The following is a 16,156-nucleotide window of genomic DNA, read 5'->3' as shown; positions in this document are numbered from 1 at the left end:
TTACAAAAACAATAAAAAAATCAATAAAAATAAAAAATAAAAATAAAAGGCCAAAACAAATCAAAACACTCTTGGTTCTTTTTTTTTTTTATTTTTTTTTATTTTCCCTCTTTTTTTTTTTGTGTGTGCTTTTCCCCCTTTCATTCTTCTTTTCCAAACTTCCATGCGTTGCTGGACTGCGCTTCTGGCTGCAGTTGCGCTAATGTTGGCGCTGTCTGCGTCATCGGCCGACGCCGCTGTCGGTACGTTGTCGTGATTGAGCCTGCTTCTCTGTCTGGCCAGGCTTTTTTTTTTTTTTTTTTTCCAGTTGTGTGTGGCGCTTGTTTTGATCTAAAATCGGGTTTGCTGCTTTGCGCTCGGTGCGCCCCCGCGTCAGCTCATGAAATGGTCAATGCCGACGACGATGCAAGTTGATGCGAATGGTGTTGTCATCCCGGTTGGACTGGAGCAGCTTCTGTGTTTGTTGCGAAGCAGCCGATGAAACAAACGAGCGAAAAAAACCAAAAAAAAAAAGAAAAAAAAAAGAAAAAAAGGACAACCGAAAACTGCGCGCCCTTTCCTTTGGCTCAAAGTCGCGAGGAGGAGCGCCAGGGCGTTCACCACCCACATCGTCCATTAGATTGGAGAGACAGGCGCGCACTGTGACGCGCAGTGCGCACGCTGCGCCGTTCTTCCTCGCTCAGCCACCGCGCCAGAGATGGAACCAGGAGCAAAAAAACAACGCTGCTGGAATCGATAAAGCCAAAAAAAAACAAAAAAACAAAAAAAACAAAAAAAAAACAAAAAAAAAAAAAAAACAAAAAAAAAACAAAAAAAAAAAAAACATACAAAAACCCAAAGCCTTCCTTACCTTTTGTCGCTGTACTTGCGTGGCTCACCATCGCTTGTGGCCGCGTTTCCATCTGACAGCACCTCCGACAACCATCTGCAATGCCGTTGACGAGTATGGCGGCGGTATGACGCTGACCTGCCCGACCGGACAGACCATTTCAGCCATCGTCTTTGCGTCGTACGGTCTGCCCCAACCTTCCCCGTTCACTGTTGGCACCACGCCGTGCTCGTCCATGGCGTACGATCCCTGCAACTCGCGCTCCTCCCGCTCCGTCGTCGAGAGCTTCTGTCTTGGCCAGCAGACCTGCACCATCACCAACACCAACAATGCTGCGCAGGGTGGCGGCGGTTTCAACTCGTACTTTAACGATCCGTGCCAGAACGTCGTCAAGCGTCTTTACGTCAGGTACTTGTCTTTGCTGCCCATTTTGTTGTGGTTTCATGCCAACTGAGTAGCAGCAGCAGCAACAGCAGCAGCAACTCACCGTGAAAGTGCGACTTCTTGTCCTTTTTTTGTTTTTTTGTTCTTTTTCGTTTTGATTTTGGATTGCTCCTTTCTCTGCAGTGCCCTGTGCGTCGATCCCAGTAAGTCGAATCGCTTTCCTTGAGAGTAGGAGGCACGAGAGACGTGCACTCACCTCCACCCCGCTTTTTTTGTGCTTTTCGCTCTGCACAGACACTTGCGCCGCTCTGACGGACTGCAAGTCGTGTGTCAACAATCTTAACATTGCTGGATGCGGCTGGTGTGCTCAGGACGGCACATGCCGTTCCGCTCAAGGCGACTGCCCGGCTGCCTCGTACCACAATCCTTCCAGCACCTACACGGCTGCTCCCATCTCTGGAACGCCCGAGATTTACCCCGCCGCTGCGAACGTCACCCTTCGTTACAGTACGTTACTGTGTTGTGGTGTTGTTGTGTTTTTTTTTTTTTTTTTTGTTGGATGCGCTCCTTTTGCCGCTGTGATTGTCTCCCGTCTCACGCCGTTGTTCCTGTTTTCGTTTTCTCAAAACCTCCCTTTTTCATTTTTCAACCTGCACAGACATTCCCGTTGTCGTCCCCATTACTGTCACTGTCTCCACAAGCAAACCGCTCGATTTGTTCATCCTTCTGGACGTTTCTGCCACAATGGCCGACGATCTTGCCACTCTGAAGAGCTTTACCCAGACCGCGTTCAGCAACAGCATCAACAAGAACTGCAACGGCGGAACTGCACCTCCTTCCGGAAGCGAGTGCGCCTATGTGCGTTTCGGCACGTTTGTCGACAAGCCCGTGGTGCCGCTCGGCGGACCGACCGACTGGAACTTTAAGATTGCGTCCCAGTACGCGGCTTCGTCGGCCTTTTCGCGAGACTTTTCCATCGCTCGCAGCGCCGTTCAAGAGCCCACGGCCAGCACGAACGGCTATTCTGTGAATGACAGGCCCAACAGCTTTTTGGATGCTGCTGTGCAGGCGGCTCTGTGCTCGAACTGGGATCCGACCCATCGCCACATGCTCCTCGTCGTCACGGATGCGCCCTTCCACTTTGCTGGCGACGCCGAGGCGCTTTCGTCGGCCCCACACGCAGTGTACAAGTACGCGCAGCAACGGTGCTTTACCGGCACGGATGCGGTCTGGGCCTCCACCGAGTACGAGTACCCGACCCTGGGCTTGCTGTCCGCGGCGCTCCTCAGCGAGTTTGTGGTGCCTGCCTTCATTGTCACAAACGCCGCGTCCAACAACATCTACACGTCCCTCGTGAATCAACTTGGCTTTGGTCGCGCCGATCTTTCCCTGGCCTCGGATTCAAACAACTTTTTGGCCTTGTTTGACGCCGCCTATGCCGGCGTTGCCAACAACGTTCTTGCTCGCGTTGGCGACACTGATGCCGCTCGATTCGTCAGCCAAATTTCCCCATCCACCGCCACGACCTCGCCTGCTACGTTCTCCATCACGCTGCTCGCGACTGCCAACACCCAATCCATCACGTCTGCCACCAGCACGCTTGAGGTCGTCTTCCCCGGCGTTGGATCGGCTTTCCTGTCCATCAAGCTGGCGGACTGCAAGGTCCCTCTCTGCGACGATGCTTGCGCAGCCCTTGACTGCAACGTGAATGGCACGACCGCAGTGAACTGCGACTGTGGCAAGGTAGGTTTTTGACGCAAGAACAAAAACAAGCTTGCCGTTTGTTTTTGGTCTGGGTTTTTTTTTTTTTTGGTTGTTGTTGTTGTTTTCGTTTCATGACTGACCTGACTCTCTCTGACTCTCTCTTCTTTCTGAATACTCCCACCCCCTTTTTTGCTTGTCTTGTTTTGGTTTTCTCTCTGCCCAGTGCGTCTGCTTGCCTGAATGGACTGGTGCTACATGCAGCTGTCTGCGCGCCAACAACAACCTGCCGTGCCCGGTCGTGAACGGAGCAGACTGCTCTGGTCGCGGCAGCTGCCTGTGTGGCAAGTGCGAGTGCGACATTGGCTACACTGGCGACGCATGCAACTGCCCCGTCGCTGCTTGCCAGGACAACTGCAACGGCAATGGCCAATGCATCTGCGGCAACTGCGTCTGCAACGATGGCTATTTTGGTCCCACCTGCAACTGCTTTGCTGGTCTCGACTCGTCGAGCGGATCTTGCCCTGTTGGCAGCAATTCGCTCGAGTGCTCGGGCGCGAGTCACGGCAGCTGCGACACTTCAATCATCAATCCGCAAAACAACGTGTGCTCTGGTCGGTGCAACTGCCAGTCGGGCTGGTCTGGTCCGACCTGCGAGTGCTCGACAAACATTTGCGACGGCGGCTGCAATGAACTCTGCAGTGAATTGCCCGGAGGCTGCGGCACCTGCAACTGCGGCGCCTGCCAGTGCGCTCTTGGCTATGACCCAGCCACGAATTGCAAGTGCCTCCTTGGCGCCACTTGCCCCGTTGACGAGAATGGCGACTTGTGCGGCGGCGCTGGTCAGTCGACTGGTTGCACGTGCGGCGTCTGCCAGTGCACGTCCGCTTGGACCGGCCCTGCTTGCAACTGCAGCGCCACTCCGTGCAATGACAATTGCAACGTCAATCAGGCAAGAGGATGATTGATGATGATTACTTTGTATTTTGTGTATTTCTGGCGGTCGTTTGCTCACCTTTGGCGTCTCGTTTGGTTTTGTGTTTAAAAAACAAAAAAACATCAGGGTGGTGGTCAGTGCGTCTGCGGTCAGTGTGTTTGCAACGCCGGTTGGACTGGCGAAACGTGTGGTTGCCCCGTCGGTACCACGTGCCCCACCGACAGCAATGGCGTCACATGCGGTGGCCAAGGTGTTTGCCAGACGGACTCTGCTGCGACTTGCGGAAAGGTAATGGCGCTCACAGTTGTTGGAAACAAAGAAAAAAAAATCCCCGCGTGTGCCCTTGGCTTTTTGGTGGAGAGCGTGGAGGCGCGTACTCACAACTTTTCTCCTCTCTTTCCTTCTGTTCTTCCAAAATCGTCTCAGTGCAAATGCAACCCTGGTTATACTGGTGAAAACTGCACCTGTCAAAATCGCCCTTGCCCATTCACCTCGAACGGTCTGTGCAACGGACATGGCTCTTGCCAATGCGGTGTCTGTGTTTGCGACGAAGGATTTGTCGGCTCCAAGTGTGATTGTAAGTGAGATTTTGGATCCGAAGCTGAAATTTGCCTTTGTTTTTTTGTTTGTGGTTGGCTTTTTTTTTTCGGCTGCTCCCTAACCCCCCCCTTTTTTTTTTCGTTTGTTTGTATTCCTTCAGGCAATGCTGGCTCCAAGCCTTGCCCCGCATCGTCGGACGGCGTTGCATGCAGTGGCAACGGTGTCTGCCTTCACGTCGACAGCAGCACTTGCGGTGTCTGCCAATGCGACCGCGATCCTGTGCGCAATCTTCCTCTTTGGAATGGTCTCAACTGCAACTGTGAGTGTTGATGATTTTGATTTTTGCTTTTTGGGTGGAGCTTTATGTTTTTACGTTTTTATTTCTTGTCTGTTTCCCGGTTCTCTGTTCTTTCTTCTGCAATGTTTGCTCGAATCGACTTCTTACTGTTTGTTTTTCTCCCGCTTTTTCCCCAGGCTCGACCGTCGGCTGCCCCATTTCCGGTGGCATTCCTTGCGGCCGTCATGGTTCATGCGGCGCTTGCGGCGTGTGCACTTGCGACGAGGGCTACACTGGTGCCGACTGCAGCTGTACGTGCATGAGTCAAGAAACATGTCGCGCGCAACGCTTTCTTGGTTGACCTCATTTTGGCATTGTGCTTTCCATTTTTTTGTTCTTGCTGCGCTACAGGCAAAGTCGAAGCATGCCCCATCATCAATGGTCGGGAGTGCAACGGACACGGCACGTGTGGCTGCTTCGGACAGTGCGTCTGCGAGGCTGGCTGGTACGACCAGGGTTGCATTTTCTGCAACGCGACAATTCTCGGTGATTCTTGCCCTGGCGCCATCTGCAGCAACCAAACTAGCTGCAGCAACTGCACGCGCCTTCCCGAGTGCGCCTGGTGCAGCGCTGGTGGTTTCTGCACCTACAACGAGAGCGCCATTGCCGGCTGCTCTGGTCCCATTCTTCATGGCCAAGCTTGTTCGGTCGACTCTGAGACGGTCGATGTTGGCGTTGTTACTGGTGCCGCCGTTGGTGCTGCCCTCGGCCTCGCCTTCCTGATTGGTCTCATCGCACTGAAGATTGTTCACACCATCGCCGATCGACGCGAGTGGGAAAAGTTCCAGCGTGACAAGGAGAGCATGCGGTGGAAAGGGTAAGTCGAACAGTTGTTGGAAGAGGAGGATGTGTGTGTGTGTGTGTGTGTGTGTGTGTGTGTGTGTGTGTGTGTGTGTGTGTGTGTGTGTGTGTGTGTGTGTGTGTGTGTGTGTGTGTGTGTGTGTGTGTGTGTGTGTGTGTGTGTGTGTGTGTGTGTGTGTGTGTGTGTGTGTGTGTGTGTGTGTGTGTGTGTGTGTGTGTGTGTGTGTGTGTGTGTGTGTGTGTGTGTGTGTGTGGAGGGGGGGGGCGACGTTTGCTTCCCTCAAGGCTGGAAACAAGTGCTAACCGGGTGCTGGTTGTGTCGTTTTGTTTTCTGCTCCCAACACAGTGATGACAACCCGCTGTTCAAGTCGTCCACGAAAGAATTTGATAATCCGCTGTACAATGCCTCACACCAGCAGTAACACTTGTGCTCGACTGTTTTGTCGCGGCTTTCGCGACTCTGTTGGTCGCTTTTTGCGCGGCCTGAATTGTCATTGTTTGTTTGTGTTTCGTGAACGCTTGTGAAAGTTGAGTTCAATTCTTTCAGTTTTATAGTTGTGCGCGCCTTCAACTGTTCAAAGGCACCGTCGCTTTCCGTTTCTGCTCGATCGACGTGGGCTTGTTTCATGTTCACTTCAGACACTTGGCAGCGAAACTAAATCACAACCGTTCACCCTTTTACATTGCCCGAGTGCCTTGCTGCCACTTGTGTGATTTTGGAGGGAGAGGTTCATTTGGCCATTGTTTGGATACAAAACCAGACCAATGCAGTCTTTCTTAGGAAATGCTAGCGACTCAGAGACAACACGATTTGTATCACCAAGTCACGAAGGCGAGCGGGTGGCTCAGGTCAGATGCAGCCGAGCTTCATTGTAAAAAAAAAAAAAAAAAAAAAAGCATTGTGTGGAACGTGTGCTGACGACCAATGGAGACAGTCTTTGGCAGAGCGAGGCTGGCTGTGCAGGCGCTATGGCGGTGGCTGAAGCACTCAAAGTGAACACGGCTGTGACTGGGCTCGAGTCAGGCAGCTCACCTTCTTGAACTGATGCGTGTGAGCGAGCGAACCCGCAGAGGGTGCTCACTCGTGCAAGTCGATTGGGGGGGGGGGTTGGGGAGGTCAGTTTGTACCAGAATCAGATTGGCGATCAAGGAGCTCAAGCGATTGCGGAGGCACTCAAAGTGAACACGACGGTGGCTGTGCTTGAGTAAGTCTATGGGCGGCCACTTCAACAGAGAGCTTGAAGAGTGGCGCACTGATGGAACGAGGGGTTTACGGCCAGCTTGCGTGAGAATCAGATTGGCGATGCTGGCGCAGAGGCGTTTGCAGAGGCGCTCAAAGTGAACAAGAGCGTGGTTGAGCTCTAGTAAGACATGACGATACTTCTGAGTGGGTGGATTGAAGCAGAACGCATTCCGAGTGGCTCACCGATGTCGAGGACGAGCAGTCTGTGGGTGAATCGGATTGGGGATGCTGGTGCGCAAGCCATTGCTCGGGCAATCGTCGTCAACACCACGCTGACAAAGCTTCAGTAAGAGATTCTCGTATTGAGCGATGGGTGTGAATGGAAGATTCAAGCAGATGGCATTGCAGAATGGCTCATTGATGGAGGGGTGGGTAGTCTGTACCAGAATCAGATTGGCGATGCAGGTGCGCAGGCGATCGCGGAGGCACTCAGAGTGAACACGACGGTGAATCAGCTCGAGTAAGGCATTTTCACTGTTGACTGATGCATATGAGCTTGTGATCCAGCAGAGGGCAGCCCGAGGACTCACTGATGGACAGTCTGTGGGCAAATCAGATTGGCGATATTGGCGCTCAGGCAATCGCCGAGGCGCTCAAGGTGAACAAGACGCTGACATCCATTCGGTAGGTTGTGCATCACGACTCTTTGGATGTCGTTCGACTTGTGCTACATTCTCACGACCTCACCGACAACTTCACTGGCAACAACAGCTTGGAGGATAACTTCTTGACCGAGGCGGGAATCACTGCGCTCAGGGAAACGGGCAATACTAGTTGTGAACTAAAGTAAGTGCCTGCATGTACAGTTAATTGGATGCATGTAAAGCAAAAAAAAAAAAAAACCATGCGAACACCCAACAATTCTCCTCTTCTTTAACGAAATTGGGGATTTGCTTCGCGACAGTTGTCTGGACAGCCAGCGTGTGCTGTCGACTGGCGAATCGGGGTCAGGCTGCAATTGACTGATGGCCAGTTTCAGTCTCGAGGGCTGCATGGTGCTGCAAGAGCTTTGCTCCAATCTCGTGACCGCCGCTATCCAAGGAGCAACGTTTCCAGAGTGGCGCCTTCCATCGACGCGAGCGCTGCATCGGAGCGTGAGTCGAGCCCTGGCATTGGTTCGCCGTCACAGCAAGATCCGCTCGGTCTCTCAGAGGGGCCGTGTTTGTTTGTGGCCTTCCTTGTCTTAGGGAAGTTACTCCACCAACCGGACAAAAAGTTGAGACCACCTTGACTCTGGCTCTCTTCATATTCTTGTTCAACAGAATTTTAATACATAATGTGCAAAAAGCCGGGCGGTTGGAGCACTTTGAAATTTTGACTTGGCATTGAGCTTTGAGTGAACACACTCCAAGTACAGATACGCGTCAATCCATAACAGACCTACCTTGGTCACAAAACACACATCGAGTCTTGAACTCTCAGTCCAGCAAGTGCCTTTCAGATTTTTCACAATGGTAAGTCAAACGCGGCAAAACAGCGCTTCAGCTGTGTTACGAGCTTACCCGGAACTTGACCTAAAATCACTAGTGAAGCGTACGAAATGTATGCGGAGGTATCGTTTTCTAAGAATGCAGTGTAGAATGAGGGGAAGACCGATTAGGGATGAGCCCAGTTCAATGGCTCTTCGTCATCATTGAGCCTGATCTCTGCCCCCTTTCCCCGTCCCCTTCTACCCCCGGGGAGAGATTTCAAAACTCGATCAAAACTCGATCATACTCGCACTGGATTTTGGATCATGATGAGCAAGGTTCGGAATTGGAGGAAAATCACTTCTCAAAAGAGAATCACTTCAGTCTATTTCGTTTTCTCACTCATGGCTGTAAGTGCTGCGAAGGCCTCTCATGGGTCTCTCCCAGCTCCACTCTATCGTGCACTCTGCCTCCCGCAAGAAACACTTCCGCGATTCATCTTTGATACTTTCACCGACTCTTTCCATCGAAACTGGGGTCGAACGACATGCATCGATCTGTTCTTGGCAATTCTTGGCAATTGGCGATTTTTGGCGCTTTTTTTTTTTTTTTTTTTTTTTTTTTTGCTTTGGTTTGGAACCTTCTCCCTGCTCCTGTCTGTCGCCTCTCCACCCTCCCCGCTCGCATGCCGCTGCAATGCAAATGATCCCCTTGCCCCTGCACCATTGAGCCGCTGCGCATTGAAGCCCCGAACCAGCGGCGAACGAGCGCATGGCTTTTTTTTTTATCTTTTTTTTTTATTATCTTTTTTTTTTATTATCTTTTTCTTTTCTTTGTCTTCTTTTTTCATTTTTATTTTCTCAACCGGCTCCTGTCGTTTCAGCGCCCCTCCGTCTACTACGTTGAGTGATACTATGAGCGCGAATAGAGAAGTATGGTGGCATGGCCGGCTCGCACCCGTCGCTTCAGACTGTCGTGTTGGCTGTTCCTGGTCCTTTTTTTTTTTTTTTCCTTTCTTCCTTTCTTTCTGCTTCTCCCTTCTCCCGCTCTCCCCCCCCCAGCCATCCCTCAATTCCTCGTGACAGTAACTTGGTGTAATTCAGTGAACAAAGACTAAAGCATCGACTTTGACTTTGATGGTGGCGAGGACGGGAGGTACTGACTTTTTCTTTTTTTTTTTCTTTTTTTTTTTTTTTGGATAGGCAGCGAATCCAGCTCAAGCAACGCTCAGGTAATGAATTTGATTGCCCTACTCGTCACACTGGAGTTGTCTTTGTCTTGACTTGACTGACTTTGCTTTTTATTGCATTTGGACAGTGAACAGCTGCGCGCGTTGGCCGCATGTCTTGGCGTCTCAGTCGATTTGGCGCCAATTTCAGAAAGCGCCGACAGGCCAAACCAACGCGCCAGGCTCAAGCAGCTTTTGGATGGTCAACAAGCGGGCGCTGCCTCTCCAACTGTCGAGCAGAAAACCGATGCCGCAGCTGCACTCCTGGAGTTGGAGTTATCTCTCAGCTGTGCCAAGCTGGTGGTCCGCAATTTGTTGGGAGCTGACTTGCTTGAGGAGCTGAATGGCGAGCTTGACTCCAAGCGAGGCGCGGACCAGCAAATCGAACAGCTGCGACTGCAGCTTGCTGCAACGAACATCACTGGTATGTGGTGTGTGTGTGTGTGTGTGTGTGTGTGTGTGTGTGTGTGTGACTGAGTCGTTGGGATTTCTTTGCTGACATTTTGCTCTCATGACAGCTAAGCTGAAAAACACACCGGAACTTATCCAAGCTTCACTTGAGGGTCTGATTCAACTCACGCCGAAGCAGGAACGGGAGGTATGTTGTCCTCTGTTGGCATTTGTGGTAGAGTTCCGGGTGTGGCACTCACTTTTGGTGGTTCGTTTCTGTTGAGCCAGTATTCTCCCACGTACCCCCTCGTCGACCTGCAAGTGGCAACCACTGCTATTAAAGCGCACATGAGCACCCGATTGGAGCGACCAGGGAACAGCACCGATCGACTGGATTTTCCATCACTTCTGGCGTCGACGTTGCCTGGTGCAGGAAAAACAAGGCTCTGCCAAGAGTTTGTGGGCCGCATCGCTCCTGAAGTATTCAACAACCGAGAACTCGAGTTTATTTCCTTGTTTGTCACCTTCAATAACGCAACCAGTTTCGACATCACCAGAGACTGGACCGTCGCCCGCAACGCCCACCCTGAACACGCTCTTGCGACTCGCCTTCTGCAAGCATACTTCAACATCTCGCGGACCTTCTTTGAAGTGAACTTTGCGCAGACCGGGAGCTTCGAGGTGACTGCTACTCTGGAGTTTATCCAGCAGTTCGAGTTTAAGCGTCGGCACGGTCATGCGCCGAAACCTGGGGATCAGTTACCGTACGTTGCGATTGCGGTCGACGAAATCAACAGATTGCTTGCTGTGTCCGCTGGAGCGATGGAAGCGCTGGCCGCTGTGAAAGAGTCAGCCACTGTGAAACAGGCGGACGCTGCGAGAAAGGCAGCCGAGCAGGACAAGGTTGGCGCACAAGAGAAGCTGGTCTCCGAGGCGAATCCGGTCCCACAAGTACGGTCCGCTTCTGAAGCCTCGGTCGTACAGGCACATCTGGCCAGACAACGCTACATGGAGAAGTTGAAATCTCAGCGTTGGCTGCTGAAGCAGACACTTTGGTCTCTCAAGAATGCCACCATCGATCCGGCTTCACGGCTCTTTGTACTCTACGCCGGAACTCTTCCAGAACACCTCACGCCCGGTCTGGTCGAGCCGTTGGACTCCAACGCTTCTGGCTCGAGCAACTTAGAGGTCAATCCAGTTCCAATGGAACCGTTTGATGGCCCCCACACCGCCGAGTTTGCTGATGTAGTTGCCAACATATCAAAGAAGTCAGTTGCCTGGCGACTCAATGCGAGCTTGGTGGGTCAACTTCGTATTGCTGGTGGCTTGCCGCGTCACATTGAAGCAGCGATGAGTGTGCGGACGGAAAGTGCCATCGCAACGCCCGAAATTAGCGCTGTTTCTTTGATCGAGTTGGTGCACTTTTGCGCGTTTGATACTGTGATGGTATCGCAACTTGACAGGAAAGTAGCTGCTTGGGTCAGCCGCGGCGCGGCTTTCGTCGGTACGTCAGATCAGGATGACGTGACGCTTGACCAGACCCCTGACCAGAATGCTCAAAAGCTGTCCCTGCAGTTCAACTTGTACAAGGAGGTCAAGTTGAGTAAGTTCTGGCTTTTTGAGGAGCTGATCTGCTCGTTTGTGAATGAGTGCATCTGAATGACTGGAAACGAGGCACTCATTTGGGTTTGAACATTTCGCAGTCCCGATCGATTTCGACCTCGAGCCTGTCAAACACAGTCTCGATGTCGTCCTGCGGCTCGCAGACACTCTGAAAGCAAGTCTTACGTGCATCTCCAAGGATCTGGCAAACCCACCGTCCAAGCCCGATCTGTGGGAGCGACTCGTTGTCCACCTCTTCAACTTGCGGGTGACTGCGTATCTTGCCCATCACGTGCTGTCAGCTCAAGCTTCTTCGGGTGCCATTCTTGTCCCTCTCATCGAGTTACTGCCTGGGGTCAAGTTCAGTGATGACTGCAAAAACCTGTCACTCATGCTGGATCCCAACAAATGGAACACGGATGTGTTCATGCAACTTGCCCCAGAGAACGAGCCAGGAATCGATGCTTACTTGCACGCCGACCTTGCTGGTCACGTAAGTTTGGAGATAGATATTGGTCGCGTTGTTGTTGGTTGAGTGGTCGTCACTCTGAGTTCTCACTTTCTTTTGCTGATGGCTGCCGACTATCAGGCGACGAAGAAACGTGTCGTCATTGGTCTGCAGATGAAGCTGCATATGCACCTCCAGCCGACAGGCCCCGCTGAGCTTCGCAAATACGAAAATTCTGCCCGCCAGCACCTCGATCAGCACTACGTGCAGACACAATACAAAGACGACACGCTTGTTCTTGTGGGGGTCATGTCAACAGCTCGTTTGGCAACTGCTAAACCTGCAGAGAATTCGTGGGCGCTGGAGCGTAGCGCGCTGAACAAATTCGCACAAGGATTTCAGACCGCTATGCAAAGTACGTATTAGTTCTCAGCCGATTGATGAATAGAGCATGCGCTGACTGTTTGCTGCAACAACAGGCGCATATTCGTTCGACCCGCATCACAGCCCTGCAACGCACATTGCGAGTTCCTTCTATTCGTGGGGCACACAAACACAAGAAGTGTGCAATGCGCTGGCGCACCTTCTCGTGCAGACTCGGCACCTAGCTCACCAGCGAGACAGCCTGCAGCAGTTCAAAACAGCAGGGGACCTGCGCCAGTTCTTGTTTGACCAAATCGGTGACTCCAAAGAGGTCTCGTTCACCCTGACGGAGAGCGGCGAAACAAAGCAAGTGACCCACACTCTCACAAAGGGGGATGTCCCACCGGTCAAGCACCTTGGTTGGTACTTTGCATTGCCTGATACGGCTCGTTCCGCAGCGTCGTCTTCCAGCGCCAGCATGTCCAACTAGGCGAGGCCGACACAAGAAGGCTTCACGGCCAAGCCGCTCGCTGAGCTGTCTCGGCAAGTTGTTTGTGCATTCGCTTCAATGTTTGTGTTATTGTGACCGAAAATCAACGTCAAATTGCATGGATCAAACAAGATGATTCCACTCTTTCCGAGCAACAAATCTGTACATGACAAATCGGAAGACGAACACGGCCACTGACGAATGGATGTCGCAAGTTCGTCCTTCGGAAAGCAGCACATAAACAAGCGCAAACAGCAACACGCAACATGCGGTAGTTGAATTACATGTATTATTTTTTTGATTACGTTTATTGGAAAGTGGAAAAGCTTCTAAGGCTCAAAAACCACAAAGAGGAGGATCATGATCAGGGGCAAGGAGTAAGTGACAAGGGCAACGTGTTTTTAACTGATTCTTGCGGTTGCAAGTTTGGTGCCAGCGTCCTGGTCATACGGGCGCCGCTTGGTGACTCGGTTTGCTCATGCTCACCGGGTTTCGGGGGTAGAAGTGAAATGGTGGTCTTCTCTTCTGACCTGACCATGCACTTTCCCCACATCTTCGACGTGGGAGAGTCAGCAGGCGGGGCTCGCGGCACAATGTCCTGCAGGGCGCGGGAGTGGACGAGTTTGATGAAGGTGGTATGGCTGGGTGTGAATGTGTTGTTGATTTTTGCTTCGCAGCGGGTGCGCCAGATTGCCCAGCGTCCGAGGTGGTACAGGATCGTGGCAAGCGCTCGCATTTCCTTTTTACGCGCAAGCGTGGTGGGGAAGGGACCGAACAGGAGGGCTTTGTCGAACATTGGGAGGGAACTTGAGTGAGCGTGCTGGAAGATGGCGTTCGCGGTTTCCCAAACCGCTTGGGCTGTGTGGCAGCGGACAAGGATGGGGTGCCAGGTCTCTTTGGCCGAGCGGCCGTCGTGTTTGCAGTGCGCGCAGTCGTAGCGCCCGGTGGCAATTCTGTCGTCGTACTCTTCGCGGGAGAGCGAGCCGGCGCGCAGCGCTTGACCATCTGTTTCCAGCCAGTCGGCGCCCAGTCGGTTGGTGCGGTGTGCAATGCGCCAGAGCAGGGAGGCTTGCTTGGATGTGACTAGACTGGTTCTGATGGAGCTGGCCAGTGATTCGAAGGGCACGTAGCCAACTTTGTTGATCCACCATTGGAGGGCGTCTGGTCTCGAGGGACGTGGAGTGAGCAGCTGCCTTAGCGTTTTCAGTTTGAGCTTGTGCGATGTGACTTGCAGGGGCTTCTGGACGCTTGAGTGAACACCGTTGAGGACGATGTTGCTCCAGATGAGGGGCATGAGTTGAGTGCGGCCAACATGGTACAGCTGCTTTCGTGGGAGGAAAATCTTTCCCCGCTTGTTTGGTTCAGGCTTGGTGTTGGGAGCTCGCCAGTAGACGACGGTGGCGTGTTGCGCGGTTGCCAGGCGGAACTTGGTGAGGACTAGGCCTGGCTGGGCAGGCGCGATCAGGGCGTTCTCCGACTCGTAGAACACTTGGCCGGCTCCGAGTGAGCTGCTTGTGAGCGGGCTGCCCGTGCGGAGTTTGACAACTCTGAAGAGTTTGGGATTGGCGTCGTCGTCGTCGGCTGGTTGGGCCCAGCACCACGGTAGATCTTGCACTGACGGGATTGTGGCGCTATCCTGCTCTACGAGCGACGAGAGCTGGCTCCGGTCGAGTGCCTCGTGGAGCTTGTTGTAGTATTTTGCGTTGGTGAAGCTTTTGACGAGCGAGAGCGGGGACCACTCTTCTCTAGCTGGGTTACCGATGAAGCGGCGCAGGTCGCGGACGCGCATGTATCCGTTGAGGATCCAGCTCGGCCACCAGAGCGGCTTGCCGTCGTCCTGGATGTCCGGTGAGTCCCAGAGCGGGTGAGCGAGCGCCTCGTCGCGGCAGGCAGGGGTTTGGAGCTCTGGCCTGAGCTCGTGCCATGCCTCAAAGGCTTTGTGCCAGAATGCAGAGATGCCAATAAAGTCTGACGAGGCCTTGATCACCAGCCTGAGCACGTTGAGTGGGCATGCTGGCTTGTCTGCCGCACGCCAGAGGTGGGCCGCGATGTGCTTCCATGGGGCAGCATACGGCTGACACCATGCCAGGGCGGCTTGGGCGAGGAGGGCTTTGAGGTGACGCCGAACAGGGATGAGTCCGAGTCCGCATGCCACGGATTTGATTGGTGCTGCGACGTTGGCCTGGTGAGTTCGCGGCCATTTGCTTGGGTGCCAGAGGAACTTGTCGATGATGCGGGTGAGTTTTGCTGTCTGCTCGGACGAGAGGGGCACAAACCTCGCTCGGTACCAGACTTTGGACAGCGCAATGGTGTTGGCGATGAGCACACGACCTGGGAGTGACGGTCCGTGGACGAGCCATCTCGACAGCTGGCCGTGCAGCTTGTCAAGTAGGTCGCCAAAGTTTGCGACGGTCAGATCACCGTGGCCGAGCATGACACCGAGGTAGCGCGTCGTAGAGTTTGGTCCAACCCACTCGAGGCCTTCCAGGTCGGGGGGAGGCTTGCGCGTTGCAGTTGGTCCGAGCGGGATGATGGTGGTCTTTGGTGCATTGATTTCCAGATTTGTGGCAGTCCCCACAAACTTGAGCTCGTTCAGCAGGTTTGGGACGTCTGCTGGTGAGGCGAGAAAGTAGGACGAGTCATCTGCGAAGAGGGTGGGGAGGATGACAAGGTCGTCTGGCCGGTCCTCATTCGCTCGGCCACGCTTGCGATCGGCTTTGAGATTGCTGCTGGGGATCCGCAACAACTTGAGCTTTGCGCCGTACGTAATGTAGTCTACGATGGCGCAGGCGTAGAGCGCGAAGAGCGTCGGCGAGTCGCAGCCTCCCTGTCGCACCGACCGTTGGATTGGAAAGTGATCCGAGACTCGGCCTTGGTACACCATCGAGGAGCGGCCATTGGTGTTGTAGAGTTTGATCATGTTGATGTAGCCTGGCCCGACTCCGTACGCTCTGAGTGCAGCATACAGGAAGTCGTGTGAGACCTTGTCGAACGCCTTGGACGCGTCTGTCATGGCAATCACTCCAGGGGTTTTGATGGTGTTGCACAGATCAATCACATCTCGGGTGAGATGGACGCAGCCATCGATGGTCCGAGAGGTGACAAAACCGTTTTGGTTGAGTGGTATGATGTCGTTGACCACCAGCTGCAGCCGAGCGATCACTGCTTTGGTCAGGAGTTTGAAGTCGCAGTTCAGCAGCGAGATTGGTCGGTAGTTGCCAAGGTCAGAGCGCGGGCCTTTCTTGTACAGCAGCTTGACGAAGCCGTCCTGCATGTATTCCGGAAGGCGACCATTTTCGAGCGAGCGGTTGGCGATGGCGGCGAGGATTGGGGCCAGCTCGTGCTTGAACTTTTTGTAGAACGCAGTGCCCAGCCCGTCGGGCCCTGGGGACTTGCCAGATGCAGTTTTGTTGATGGCGTGGACGATCTCCCATGCCTCCCAGCGGTCCGCTCA

The 16,156-nt window shown here is 53.3% G+C and overlaps 4 protein-coding genes across 4 annotated transcripts; 3 read left to right on the top strand and 1 right to left on the bottom strand.

Annotated features, from left to right (window-relative positions):
* Window positions 1–163: 163 nt before the first annotated feature.
* CAOG_02005 (hypothetical protein) lies at window positions 164–5,951 on the top strand (the record flags this gene model as incomplete). The annotated part of the gene is made up of 12 exons (XM_004348705.1): window positions 164–242; window positions 910–1,237; window positions 1,397–1,416; window positions 1,508–1,720; window positions 1,872–2,956; window positions 3,141–3,857; window positions 3,978–4,139; window positions 4,278–4,428; window positions 4,552–4,710; window positions 4,866–4,979; window positions 5,080–5,545; window positions 5,876–5,951. The coding sequence occupies 12 exons, from the start codon at window positions 164–166 to the stop codon at window positions 5,949–5,951; spliced, it is 3,570 nt and encodes a 1,189-aa protein (XP_004348755.1).
* Window positions 5,952–6,309: 358 nt separating this feature from the next.
* CAOG_02004 (hypothetical protein) lies at window positions 6,310–8,059 on the top strand. The gene is made up of 9 exons (XM_004348704.2): window positions 6,310–6,378; window positions 6,465–6,548; window positions 6,651–6,734; window positions 6,810–6,893; window positions 6,975–7,058; window positions 7,149–7,232; window positions 7,313–7,396; window positions 7,484–7,558; window positions 7,746–8,059. The coding sequence occupies exons 1-9, from the start codon at window positions 6,314–6,316 to the stop codon at window positions 7,957–7,959; spliced, it is 858 nt and encodes a 285-aa protein (XP_004348754.1). The 5' UTR covers window positions 6,310–6,313; the 3' UTR covers window positions 7,960–8,059.
* A 526-nt stretch (window positions 8,060–8,585) lies between these two features.
* Window positions 8,586–12,702, top strand: CAOG_08571 (hypothetical protein; the record flags this gene model as incomplete). The annotated part of the gene is made up of 8 exons (XM_011271869.1): window positions 8,586–8,591; window positions 9,384–9,412; window positions 9,499–9,833; window positions 9,928–10,007; window positions 10,088–11,402; window positions 11,503–11,894; window positions 11,991–12,264; window positions 12,329–12,702. The coding sequence occupies 8 exons, from the start codon at window positions 8,586–8,588 to the stop codon at window positions 12,700–12,702; spliced, it is 2,805 nt and encodes a 934-aa protein (XP_011270171.1).
* Window positions 12,703–13,066: 364 nt separating this feature from the next.
* CAOG_08570 (hypothetical protein) lies at window positions 13,067–16,129 on the bottom strand (the record flags this gene model as incomplete). The annotated part of the gene is made up of 1 exon (XM_011271868.1): window positions 13,067–16,129. A coding segment is annotated over one exon (3,063 nt), but the record flags the coding sequence as incomplete, so codon positions are not given.
* Window positions 16,130–16,156: the final 27 nt, after the last annotated feature.

This window comes from Capsaspora owczarzaki, assembly GCF_000151315.2.
Source record: "Capsaspora owczarzaki ATCC 30864 unplaced genomic scaffold supercont2.3, whole genome shotgun sequence".
NCBI classification, from domain to species: domain Eukaryota; class Filasterea; order Ministeriida; family Capsasporidae; genus Capsaspora; species Capsaspora owczarzaki.
The sequence above is the reverse complement of the archived record's forward strand: the minus strand, read 5'-3'. Positions and strand labels throughout refer to the sequence as shown.

What these genes read in the sequence shown, in the direction of transcription:
- CAOG_02004 (XM_004348704.2), top strand. Translation starts at nt 6,314, where the DNA reads ATGCTAGCGACTCAGAGACAACACGATTTGTATCACCAAGTCACGAAG. An exon ending in AAGAGCGTGGTTGAGCTCTA is followed by an intron (nt 6,894 to 6,974) that starts GTAAGACATGAC and finishes GAGGACGAGCAG; the next exon opens with TCTGTGGGTGAATCGGATTG. An exon ending in ACCACGCTGACAAAGCTTCA is followed by an intron (nt 7,059 to 7,148) that starts GTAAGAGATTCT and finishes AGGGGTGGGTAG; the next exon opens with TCTGTACCAGAATCAGATTG.